Here is a 12,662-nt window from a genome sequence, read left to right as displayed (position 1 = left end):
TCTGCACAGTTAAATAAAACAGATTTTTAACTCCCGAAGTACATGTAGCCCAAGGACTCTGTAAGTCAGTGGGGCATGGAAACATGTGTAATTGTCCTATTTGCACTATAACAGAAATAAGAAAGCAACTCAATGGGGAACTTGGGAATTCACACTACTTCATATCCTGTATGAGCTGTGAAAGGGTCCCCCAAAACCATCCTCTGTGTCTGAAGAGCCTCACAGGACAGTACTAACTGTGGGCCTTCGCAACACATGAATTAGAAAACGGTAAAGTTTAGAAGGTGCCATTATAGATCTTGATCTCAGAGTTGACCTACACGTGAACTTGAGTCCTGTGGTGCAAGTGCTGGCAGGGCGGCGCACGGTGACCACGTGGCAGTTGATAGTCGTGGGGCTGGGTTTTGATGGCGCCCCTTGGACAGCAGTTAGAGTGTGTGCCAGACAAGGTTGGAGGCAGTGACTGGTCAGAGGGAGTCCATGCTCATACCAGGCAGATGAATACCAGATTGACTCTATAGGTCTTCGAGCAGGACTCTGCCATTCCAGATAAGATAACTTAGCATTAACTGGCAGGATGGCAGCATCCGCACTGGTGTCTCAGAAGTATAACCCCAGAGGAGTAGAGTTTGTCTTGTCCAAAACCAAGTTTGGTGAAATGGATTGAGGCTTAAGAGTGGGTGTTATGAGAATCCCCTAAAAGACTTTTTTGAGGCCAGTCCTGTGGTTCATAGGTTCTAGCATCTTCCTAAGCAGCACAAAGAGTCCCTGAAGGTGAACCACAGACACGAATCCCCCACCTTCTTGAAGCCCTAAGCCGTGCTGTGCATGTGGTGCCCACACAGTCACACCCCCTGACCTCTTGAAACCTGAAGTGTCAGAAAGCAGTGGCACAGAGTGAGAACTGAGCTTGGCAAATTCTGGCTTCTGAGTTCTAGTTTCCTCCCCTGACAAGTAGGAATAGGAGCCCCCGCTGGGTTTATATACCGTTTGAGACTCATCCACCAGCGTAAGAGAATCGCTACCACAATCCCTACATTACTGTGTGGTTATCACGTGCACCAGTGGCCCAATGGCCTTGTACACATGGGGCAGGGCACCAATGGAAGCTTTCAAAGCATTCGCTTCTCTGTTTGTCCAACTCAAGGACTTAACCGAGCCCCTCTCGGTGAGATGTGACCCCTGTCCTCTGAGGGCCTGTGGCTGAATGATCTATGATCTCGTCAAGACTGAAAATGAAAGCCCTTCATATGGCCTGGACACCCTGGCATAATGGAGCCCTGGCACTCTCGGGCGCCATCTTGCTGCCACGGCTGCCCTGCTCGCGGTTCCGTTGCTTCTGGCCTCATCTCAGTTCCTGGGAGCCTTCGGAAAGGATTCTGTCCCTTCCCGGTGGCCTCTTTGCCCCTCTGTCCACTTGTCTATTTTCTGCTTACCTGTGGGCTGACTTCCCAGAAGCCCAAGTGCAATGAGTTCCCTCGTATATTCTCTCCTAGCACTTACTACCACCTAGAATCTACCTTTGTCCTTTTGACGACTTATCGAGTGTCTGTGTTCCCACGAGGCGGTAAGCTGCAGGAGACCAGATCTACCACTGCATGCCGGGTACTTAGTACGGGGCAGGCACCGGGGACGTATTTGTGGAATTCAGAATTAGATGGTGACCGTGAGGAAGACGTGGTGCTCACACAGATATTTAAGTAAATAAGAGCTGCATACGATTAAAAGTCAACATGGAGGGTCAAAAAGCCGGGGGTCCTGGCATTTAGGGAAATGGATGAGTGCCTTGAAGGAGGAAGGAGGTGGCTCTCTGGCCAGGTTGTAGAAGATGACCTGGATTTCTAGAGACAGAGGAGAGGGACAGGCGAAGGCAAAGGGCTCGCTGCACTTGGTAGAGTAAAAGGCAATCTCACTTGGGCAGCGGGCAATCTGTTGTTTCTTGGCAGCGGCTGAAACTACTGAAGCCTTGGTGAGCGAGAGTATCTGTTCTCCACTCGGAATGGCTGCTTCGCTGCCGGGTTTTCATAACGTACGGACCTTCCGAGCAAAATCTCAAGGCTCAGGAAGCTGTGGTGGGGCCCGCCTAGAAAGGGAAGCCATGGCGGGACTCGGCTGGAAGGTCACCAGGGACTGACCTAGTGGCAGGTGACAGCCAGGGAGGATGCCTTCAGCAGTCCGGGGACCATGGGAACGGGGAGCCAGCAGCATGGAGATAATCCGAGCAGAGGACTGGGTCCAGGGAAATACGATAGCAGGTGGGAGTTGGTGAGCTGAGGCTCCAAAAGCAGGATTCGAACTGCAAGAGCAAGTCACTATCTCAGTCTTAGCTGAACTCTAAGCACTAGCAGGAAACGAAGCAGAAGCTGGCCTTAGATTTGGCAGAGGGAGCTCAAGCCACAGAAGAGAAGTACCTGCAAAGTACCTGTACAAGGAAACAGGTGCAGAAAGTCAGCGCAAGACGGGCAGCAAAACGGATTCTGAGTTGCCTCTGGTACCAACATAAGCCGAGACAAACTATTCTTGGTTGAGTGCACATGTTACTCCCCAGCAGGCATGCCCACATCTAGCAAATGTAAACACTGCACGGGACAGACGGACACCAAAAAGTTATTTGGTGTTTGCCCAGCTCTGCGAGGCGTCCCGTATTTTATCTGACAGCTCCATGCCCAGATCCCAAGGTGCCAGAAGCTGAATCTGCATGAGAGTCTCAGCCTCAGAGAAAGTAAAGACAAGAAAAGTCGCTGCAGGGCCACACAGGGTCTGTGTCTGTTCCATGCATTTCCGTGACCCCCACTAAGCCGGAGGCGGCGACTAGGAGGCCATTCCAGACACGGGGTCCCCCCATGGCCTTTGGAGAACCCCTTGTTGAGATGGTGTGCTAAGCTGTGGAGCCACAACAGGAAGGATCCAGTGTTCGGTTTTTGTCCAACTGTGTTTTTAAAGAAACAGTACAGCACAGTGTAAATATTAATCACAGTTCCTTATTTGGGATCTGGGATGAAATTCCAGATCTCCTTGAGGTCTGCCTAGGAAGAAAAGAGTTCAGTTCCTAGATATAAAAGTTTCTCTGCAACTCAGCACTGCCTCTGCTTTCTCGCTTGAATATTTTCTAGGTGTGGGTGACTCTTTCCATGTAGTCAGACTCAATGGTGGAGGTCACGGATCTGCTACCGTGGATCCCTCCATCCCCACCATGGAGACTGAATGTTGTAGTGCCTGCCACTAACTGTTTATGTTCTTCTTCATATGTCCCTCCAAGAGACATTTATTAAAATCTGTGCTGTGTCAGGCACTGTGGTAGGCACTTTGGAAGCAAAGAGAAGTTCCACGGCCCAGTGGTCACGGTCTGGTGGGCGAGGCAGGCACATGTAAGAACAAATTCAATATGGCTGCATGGGTCCTGTGAAACAGGTGCATACAGAAAACATGGGCGAGGGTGGGGCAACCTGCAGATGGAAGAGACATTGCCCAGAAGCAGATAGGGCCACAAGAATACTTAATCTTGAAAAACAGTACAAGGTGTGAGTGGCGTGTAATTGGATGAGTGGATTCTTCAAGGGGAAGGAAGCAGGCATGAAATGACTCCTCTGTTTGGGGAGTTTCTCAGCCTGATACGGTTGAAGTATCAACCACAAGCGTTGAGTTGGGGAGTGAGCAAGATCAAGGACATCGTGGACCTGATGAGGACACTCAACCTCATCTTGAGGCTAATGAGAAGCCATTGAAGGTTAAACAGGGAGATCAGAATTACATTTTGGAAAGATCACTCTGGGGGCAGCTGGAGGTAGGACCAGAAATTGTCAGAGTGGGCACGTGCCTACTATCCATTGTCACACTTGCCGAGGAAACTTTGAATATTTTGTCCCCTAGGGGACTTTCCAACAGCATCGTATTGGTAAATGCTTGGTGTATAATCTTGGGAAAACTATATGCATATCTGGAGAACACAGTTCTTCGATCTTGTTGGAAAAGTGGTCGATCTAGGCTGTGGCCCCACTAAGGGAGCTGATGTCCGCCCCATAAGTGGTGGCTGTACACGTGTGTTTGTGTGTGTGCCTGTGCCTGTGCCTGCCTGGCCGCGTGTGTGTGCATGGAGAGGGAGAGAGGGCGCATCCTCGTTTCTTTTGTTTTCCTTCCTGGCCGGGCCACTGGGGGCCTAGAGCACGTCCGCCTCCTCAGCCACGCTGAAGGCATCTCTCGTAATGGCATCTGGCCCATATGCGGATCTAGCTCCACTTGGTGCTGACATCAGCCAGTTTGTGGCACCTCAGCGTATTTCCGGGTTGCAAATGAGAGTTTCTTAGTGCCAGGCTTCGCTTGGGCTGTCACATCAGGTGATGAATTCTCTGCATCAACTGTGTGCTGCTAAGTAAGGTAAGCTCAGAGGAAGGGCGGGAAGGAACAGAGGATGGGACCAGCCGCTCTCAGCTCGGCAGCCACTGCTCTGGGCTAAAAGCAGTCCTGGACCCTCAACAGTGAGGGAGAGGCAGGTGGCCCTTGTCTGGGATGGGAAAGGTGCCAGAGAGAGAGAGAGAGAGTGAGAGAGAGAGAGAAGTAGGAGCTTCAGGTACAATTCCATGTTCTCCTATTTTGTCAGGAGACCCCCACGTGGGTGTTCCCATCCCCCACTGCTTCATCCCTGGCCTCATAACTAGCTCGCTCTGCCTCATCCCACAGGAAGGCTGCACCTTATCCATTAGAGGGGGTACTGGCAACATAGATTGGGTGTCTATCCATGATGTGTCAAAGTCATTCGGGTAGGATGTAGAGTCAGTAGTCATTTGTTCTGAAATTTTTTGTTCCCAAACTCCTTTCATTCATTTGTGTTTGCAAGTCCAGGTTTTCCTGTCTAGGGAACCATGTGCATTTTGTCCTAATTTTGTATTCCGTTGGCTTCCTCCTCCAGGAGGCTCCATGGTGAGCCTGCTGCTGGCTTAGGCTTCATCTGGTGGAATTAGATGTGAGATCAGGTCTCGCCTCCAGGCCGCCGGCCGCACAATTACCTGTAGGACTAACTGCGAACATAAACGCTCCTCCATCAGGGAAGCTCCTAGAGATAACAAGGGCGCACTTGGTTTTGCAGATGTCAGCCCCCCACCCCCGCCCCCGTGAAGGCTCAAGTGCATTTCCAACATCAGCATTTTGAAGGGAGGCTGCCTGTTCTAAAGGGAGATTTGCATCTGAAGATGAGTGCGGGTGGAAGTTGGGGTGCAGAAGAAAAATCAAAAGGAAAAATCATATTTATTTCTTCGCCTACCGCCCCCCCCATGGCCGCTAATGAGACCATCCTCTAAGCTCCCTACACCCGCTCCAGAGATAAATAAACACACAAAGGCGGAGCTTCCTACTTAATATGCACCCGCAGTCAGGAAGCGGGAAGGAATTGCTCCCCAGGGTTAACGTGGCAGTAAGCGAGGTCAGCTGTTTCCCAAGACGGAGCAGCCTCCGAACGTCTTGCATTAAGGCTGGAGCCGCGCCGCCGAAGCAGCCGGAATGATTTACGGGAAACCTGGGCAAGTTGGGCTCGCTCGCCGTTTCTGATCACGGAGGTTTTAGCGGCAGCGGTGGCGGCAGACGCTGTGCTGTGGTTTCAAGTGGCTCCAGGAAAGAGAGTCCTCTTCCACCTGGCCCAGAGTCAGGCACGCTTATTCCAAAAAGGGCATGTGTTCATCTCGCTTGACACCCAGAGGCCGCAGTGTTCCTAGTGTGGCAAGAGAGGGGTCCCTGTTCCTGGGACTCTGGGTGGGGGGTAGTTATAGGATACAGGACTTCAGCCTTAACTCTGAGGCACTATGGGACAGCTGGTCACCGTCTGAAGCGTGTGTGTGTGTGTGTGTTGTGTGTGTGTGCACGCACGCGCGCGCACGCATATGGATAGAGAGGAAGTGAAAAAAGAAAGACATTGATTTTATTTATTTTTCAGAGGTCTTATGTATTTATATATTCTTCCTCACCGGGCCAAGTAGTATAATTAAAATGCCGGGTTTGATATCAGCTCGAACTGATTCCTGTCTCTGCCATCTGTGAGTTCCCTGGGCCCTCTGGCGTCTTGTGCACTGGTCTGAGAAAACAAAACTTTTTCGGATGTCTACTGTTTGAGTTATTTCATCTCAGACATCCGAATCAAAAGGAGTCTCCCAGAATCTTCTGGTCGGTCCAGGATGCCTTTGCCAAATCCCTCCTAATGAGACACCACAGGGCTCATTTTCTTTACTAATGGCTTTATTTTTGACACTGCTTATTGTTATTTTAATGAAATTGAAGCATGGCTAAATAATGGTAGTCGCGGTGCATTATGGCTGCCATGTAGTGAAACTCTTTTGTGCCTTGGACTCTGACATGGACACGACTCCTTTCCTGGGGTGTCCACATCTATATGTCTCCCCCAGGTCGATTCTAAGACTCTTGAGCCTTTTCTTCTTGTGTGAGCACTTTAATCTCTGCCTCATGACACTGCACTTACAGAAGCTCTGTCCAGTTTTCTTAAAATCCTGTACTACTCAGCAAACACACACACACAGAGCTATTTACTTATTTATCCATCTATCTCTCTGCTAAACACACACATGTAAAAAAGGATTATTAAGACAGACTGGTATCAAAATGCTAACAGTTAACTATCTTTGCACAATAGGGTTTTCAGAGTTGTGCATTTTGTTTTTTATGCTTTTTCTGTTTTCCAACTATTGCATATCCAATTGCAAATATTATGTTTGAAAATTTTATATAAGCTTACCTTTTATAACCAGAAAAGATAAAATCAATAAAGAATTTCTTTGGGATAAAATAAGTATAGTCGCTGTTCCACTCCTCCTGAAACAGCATCAGAATACATGTGTTCTTGGTTGGGAAGACGGACTAAGCTCTTACCACCCCTGTAACCAACCTGTGTTAGGAAACTGAATTGATTCTGTTCTTGATTGGGATCGCGTGATAGGGTCTTGGCCCCAGAAAGATAGAAAAGAAAGAATTGTTGTATATTTTTAAATGTTTGTTTATTTATTTATTTGGGGAGAGAACACATGGGGAAGGGGCAGAAAGAGACGAAGAAAGAGAATCCCAAGCAGGCTCCACGCTCAGTGCAGAGCTCCACATGCAGTCGTGACCTGAGCCAAAATCAAGAGTCAGAAGCTTAACTGACTGAGTCACCCAGGCACCCCAGAAAAATTGGTTGTAAAAGAAAGAGTTCCCATTTCTTCCTCATTGTTCCCCGTCCGATCCCTCACCAAGCACAAGAGAAATGTGCTGGGTGGGGAGAGGGGCCGAAGGAGCTACTTGCCTGGGTCAGGAGGTGGAGATTGGGATTTTCGTGCAGTTATTCGTGCATCCCCAATTGAGGTGGAATGTCCTTGGCATTGCCCGGGCCAACCTTTTGCCCTTAGTATCTAGACCTGCCTGCTCTTTAGGGAGGGACAGAAAAACATCTCTCCTCAGGTAGAGGTAACTGGTGGGAGCTGCTCTGAATGGAAAGCCTGGCTTTCCTGGGAAAATTGGAACATCCTTTGGGTGAGCCAGTGAGAAGGTAGCCAAGAGGGTGAGAAGGGCAGAGGAAACGGAGCCTAGATTCATAGGTTATGAAGCCTGTGTGTCTCAGTCGTAAACCAGAAGCCTGCTTCTCTCTCACACCCCTGCTTTCTTATGAATGAAATGTGAGCATGCTTGCCAGCATGTAGCTCCTGGGTGCTGCGGATTATTCTAGAGCGGGAACTGTGACCCCCCCCAAATGGCAATACTAACACCTGCCCCAAGAAATATTTCAGAGAAGAAAATGAGTGGAAAATACAGTAGAAAATAAGTTACCAGGAATGCCTAAGACCTGATCTGTTCAACATTAACCTTTTTAGAGCTGAGGGGGTTATATTAACTCCAAAGGAACACAGCAACTGGGGGGGGTGGGGGGTGGGAAGGCATTTTAGCTCACTCATATTTTAATGCCTTAAAATACATAAACAATCATGAATTATGCATCGTGAATTAACCACTCTAGCAAATCATCCGCCAGCTATTTTAATGGGGGGATATTTTTGGAGAGGGGTGGTCATTAAAACAAATCCTTTTAGAGCAATTCCATTTCTGGCTGCTTCTAGATTTAGAGTCTTAGAAAAATGATCTATAAAGATAGATCAAACTTACAGCTTCCTGGCTCACCCACCTCTCTAGATAAATTTGTGTGGATCAGCCCTTTGCCCACCTCTGTTTTCCCCGGTTTTGATGGCCTGAATCACCCTCCGTACTTTTCAAGGCTCACCTCAAAGAGTACCTCCTCCATGACACCTTTCCTGATGCCCCAACATGATGGGGTATTGCCTTCATCTCAACCGTCGTCACAGCTGGGCTGTGCCATTTCTTAGGTTCTGCCTTGAATTATAGGTCATTCGTATGCGTGTCTTACCCCTCCTTGAAGACATGAACCATATCTCACTCCTCATTGTAAACCCACGAGCATCTAGTATAGAACCTTGCACAGAACAAGTGCCTTAGAGCCCCTAACATATAGAACATGCAGCGAAGACCTTAGAAAGCACTTGGGCAACCTTTTTTATTTTTCTCAAGGGGAACCCAAGGCCTGAAGACGTAGAAGGCCTGAAGTGCCTCGCCAGAGTCGATAGCTAGTCATTGCCAGAGTCAGAACTAGAACTTGGGTCCCTTGACCTGTCGTTCCTCTAGAGCATCGCAATGATCATCAGACAGCTTGGACTGACTGAAAATAGCTTTGAGAGGCGGGAGGTGTGAACCTCGTGTCCAAAGGCTCCGTGGGAGGGCCCAACTTCATCTGAGGGTGGAGGGAGTCCTATCAGCCGCAACAATAGCTGCCCAGCCGAGGAGCGTCCCACGTGCCAGGCACGGTGCTAGGCCCTTTACCCAAGTTGCCTTGTTGTCATTGTCTGCTCAAAGTGGCCACCCGATCTCAGAAGACTGACCTCTCTCCCTTTTTCCCTTCTAGGCTAATGGAGGTTGGCAGGATGCTACTACCCCTTCATCAGTGACCTCCCCTACAGAAGGCCCTGGCAGTGTTCACTCTGATACCTCCAACTGATCTCCTAGCAATCGCATCCCGGCTGACCCTGTGTCCCAGTCGGGACAGGGCCAGGAGGGAGGGTTTCTCTCCCATCGCTGAAGCGGTCAGACTGGAGGTCGAAGCAATCAGCAAACACAATAAGAGTCTCCTTCTCTTCTCTTCTTTGGGATGCTATTTCAGCCAATCTGGACACTTCTTTATACTCTCTTCCCTTTTTTTTCTGGGTAGAAGCCACCCTTCCCTGCCTCCAGCTGTCAGCCTGGTGTCCGCCATCTTTCCCGCCCCCTCCCTCTGTCCTAGACTCCCTGGGTCCCTGCCCTCTATTACATCACGGAAGGATATTTTCAACAATTAGAGGAATTTAAAGAGGAAAGACAATACAAAGAAAATAATAAACTTGTTTGTATGTTTTCATGCTGGTGGTTTGAGGAGCCAAATTTACCTCACTCGGATCCCTCGCTCCCTCTGTCAACAGGCAGACCTTCTCTGTTTCTCTTCTTATTCTCACTACCTCTTAGCAGGAATGCGCCACGTTGCCCTCCTCAACCCAGGCCCCTGCCTCCCCTTGCTCTTCCCTCCCTGGGCCAGCTCCGCTTAGAACGCTCCCTCCTCTTTCTTCCCAGCCCGCCCTGTGCCCTGGGGACTGCCATAGCTGGGCTTCTAAAGGTGCCACATTTTCCGGTCCCACCTCCATTAGGTCGATCTTCAGGCAGGAAGTCGCGCAGCAGGAGAGGACGTAAGCAACCAGAAGGGCAGAATTCTTGGAGGCTTTCACCTCCTTCTCCTAACAGCTCTTCCTCTCAGAGGCACATTCTTTGGAGGCCATGCAACACTTAGTAAGCGATGTTCAGAACCTACCATCAAACCAGATCTGAGCGGCCATGGGGATGAATGAACCACTAAAGAGTAGAACATTCTCAGCCAGGACCCCTTCAGCGAAACCTTCTCGCACATGCATGCGCGCGCACACCGAGGCCCGTGTCAGCACCCGCAGGGCCTCACACGTTCACTTTCTCCAGATCAGTCACACGCCGCTTGCGAAAATACCCGTATTGGCAAACGCAGCCGTTAGCCCAGGAGAGGGGATCAGAGCTCTGCTCTGAGCGGAGCTCACCGCCACGCAGACACAGCGTGTGCTGGAGGCTTCCAGGCCCTGCAGCCTCACTCCCACCCCCTCCCCCCCCCCGGCTTGCACACACAGCTGCATACACGGGACTGTATCCAGTGTCAGCTCTTCCTGTCCCAGCGCCTCTGGAGCAATCCGGGAGCCTCACCCAGTACTTACAGTGTCTGTGATGGATTTGGTTCTGGTCTGGTTTTGGTCTTCTATGAGGGACATCGCATTACTTATCCCACGTGTGATATGGCACCACTTCTCGTTGTGGAGGGGCTGTATACGAACACGGCTTGGGCGCATTTTGCTAGCGTAATTTGAAGACCCGGGAGCCATGGGGAAAGGGGAGGCGACGTTCTCCATGAAACCCTCACCGGGATTTCCATTCCCTGGGGATTCTGAGCGAAGCGTTCTGGACTAGAAAGTTACCCCGTGGTGTCACCTGAGCTTACATCCCTCATAGCCAGCTGTGTGCCAGTGAGAACGGTGGCAGCCCTGTGACTAAGTGCAAGGTTGGTCAGATCTCCCTGGTGCCTCATTTTCTTCATCTGTGAAGTGGGGATGGCTTACCAAGAGGCTGGAGAGAGACTGAAGAAATTGGTTTCATGCATATCCCGATCTGTAAATGTGACGTCGGGGGAAGTGGCGTCCCCAAGCTGACCGGGTTCACGCCATGTAGGGGCAAGCTCTGATTTTCCTGTGCCAGCATCTGGTTACCATCAGTACCCTGATGTCATTGCCACGGTGACAAAGAAAGGAAGGGGTATTGTTGCTTTCTTGTTAGTTTTGGTCTGTTTGGCTCCATAGACTAGAGAGAAGCCTCTAAACTAGAAAAGTAGGACCCGGTTCTCTTAGTTTGTACTTGAATCCAGTGTGTGTCCTTGTAAGTACGTAGCCCCCTGTCACACATGCTCTGCTTGAGAGGCTGGTGGGAGAAATAGAAGACCCTCAGGGGTAAGGATGGCTGTCTACCAAGGTCATGGAAACCGTGCCTGGCACTCAAGAAAGGAATAGAAACTGCCCCTCTGTGTGTTCAGGAGAGGGGTTACCTAAGAAAACGGAAGGGGTGTGAGTCTGAAGGAAAGGTAAAAACGAAATCTTGGGCAAGACGGGATTATGCCTTGATGACGAAAAGCAGTGGAAAGACTGTGGTGATCGACGCCCCAGTCAGAACAGAGCTCAGTAGGAGGCTTCCTGGTAGAAGCCATCAAGTGACAGCTCCGTAGTTGTAGAAGCAGTGGAGAACCTTGCTTAGCGTCAGGAATCCAAACCACCCACCCAGAAGGACAGTTGGGGCACATGGCTGACGGTGCAAAGTACAAAGGAGACCCAGAAGGGTTCTCTTGGACACGTGAAGAATGATTCCACATCTGGGTTGAGCAATTGCCATTTTAAGTTGATGCAACAGAGCAGAGCTACATTTGCATAGTTTCCCTCCCGCGGGAGTGGGCACCGAGTCTCACCTCTCACAGCACCTTCCCACCCCGGCACTTCTGTCCACCCTGTCCCAGTTTCCCACCACCTCCCTTCCACGCCCTCCGGCACGTCCAACATGGCAGCCTCCACATCCCTCCCCCAACGGTGAGCGAAGCATGGGATCTCTGGCGGCAGAAAGATGGGGATGGAAAGAGCGTGACTCTGGAAATACAGCTCCCTGGGAATCCATGTTAGGTCAGTCCTAACAGATACCAAAATGTGCCTCAGGACTCCCGCATTTTCTAACTGGAGAAGGAGCGCGCCATTTTCCCTGGAGGCCTATTTCCCTGAGAAAAAGTAGCTCCTGGGTTTGCCCACCTTGTAACTCTTCACCCCATCTTCCTTCTCGTCCCTGACTCCTTCCCCTGGCGTGAAACTGACGCCTTGTGCAGTACTTTATGCCAAGTGGCACCTTCCTTACGTCAGTTCTTTTTAGTTTGCCGTGGTGGTGGTTCTTTATTGGCTCGTTGTCTTCTCTCACGTACCTTCTCCCTGCCCCCCACCTCTCCCTTCTGAGTTTTATTTTTCTGCCCAGAAAAACCTGACTTCGATACCAAAAAAAAAGATGAAACTACAGAAACTCAAATTTAAAAAAAACTTAAAAAAATACAAAAAAAATACTCAATGATTCTTTCAGCTTTATTAACATTTTCCATTGTTTCTTGCGACTTGTGTCTCGTTCTTTGTAGTATTGATGATGAACATTTGATAATGAATGTTCTTGTATATTCAGATAAAGAAAAAAAAACCAAAAAAGCGGTCTGGATTTAATAGTGTTTATAATAAAAAAATTTTAAAAAATGACCCTCATAGCACGCAAAACAGGATGGGGGAGGCTCCCTCTTCTTTCTGTGACAATACTCATCATTCCTGCATTTGTTTTTCACACCAGACTACCTACATTAATCATTTCCCCCATTTTTCTTTCATTTTCTTGCATTTGTGAATTAGTTCAAGAATGCTAGAAAAGTGTCGAGTTGTGCACATTCATTTCCTGTTTCACAATGTTTAAAAGTGACAGTAATTCATTTTGTAAACTAAAAAAAAAAAAAA

General features: G+C 49.3%; 1 protein-coding gene across 5 annotated transcripts in view; it reads left to right on the top strand.

Moving 5' to 3' along the window:
• PBX1 (PBX homeobox 1) overlaps positions 1-12,662 on the top strand; it is a 327,557-nt gene that overhangs the window by 280,338 nt on the left and 34,557 nt on the right. For 2 of the 5 annotated variants that reach the window (XM_077760039.1, XM_077760042.1), the window contains one exon: positions 8,945-9,433. The exons of 2 other annotated variants lie outside the window; for them this stretch is intronic. In XM_077760039.1, coding sequence (XP_077616165.1) covers positions 8,945-9,037 — 93 coding nt within the window. In that variant the 3' untranslated portion in view covers positions 9,038-9,433. Of the gene's footprint in view, positions 1-8,944; positions 9,434-12,662 lie in introns of those variants that run through there. One more of the 5 variants, XM_077760043.1, reaches the window with a different exon arrangement.

The sequence above is a fragment of the Crocuta crocuta genome, unplaced genomic scaffold, assembly GCF_008692635.1.
Source record: "Crocuta crocuta isolate KB4526 unplaced genomic scaffold, BGI_CrCroc_1.0 scaffold133, whole genome shotgun sequence".
Taxonomy (NCBI): domain Eukaryota; kingdom Metazoa; phylum Chordata; class Mammalia; order Carnivora; family Hyaenidae; genus Crocuta; species Crocuta crocuta.
The sequence above is the reverse complement of the archived record's forward strand: the minus strand, read 5'-3'. Positions and strand labels throughout refer to the sequence as shown.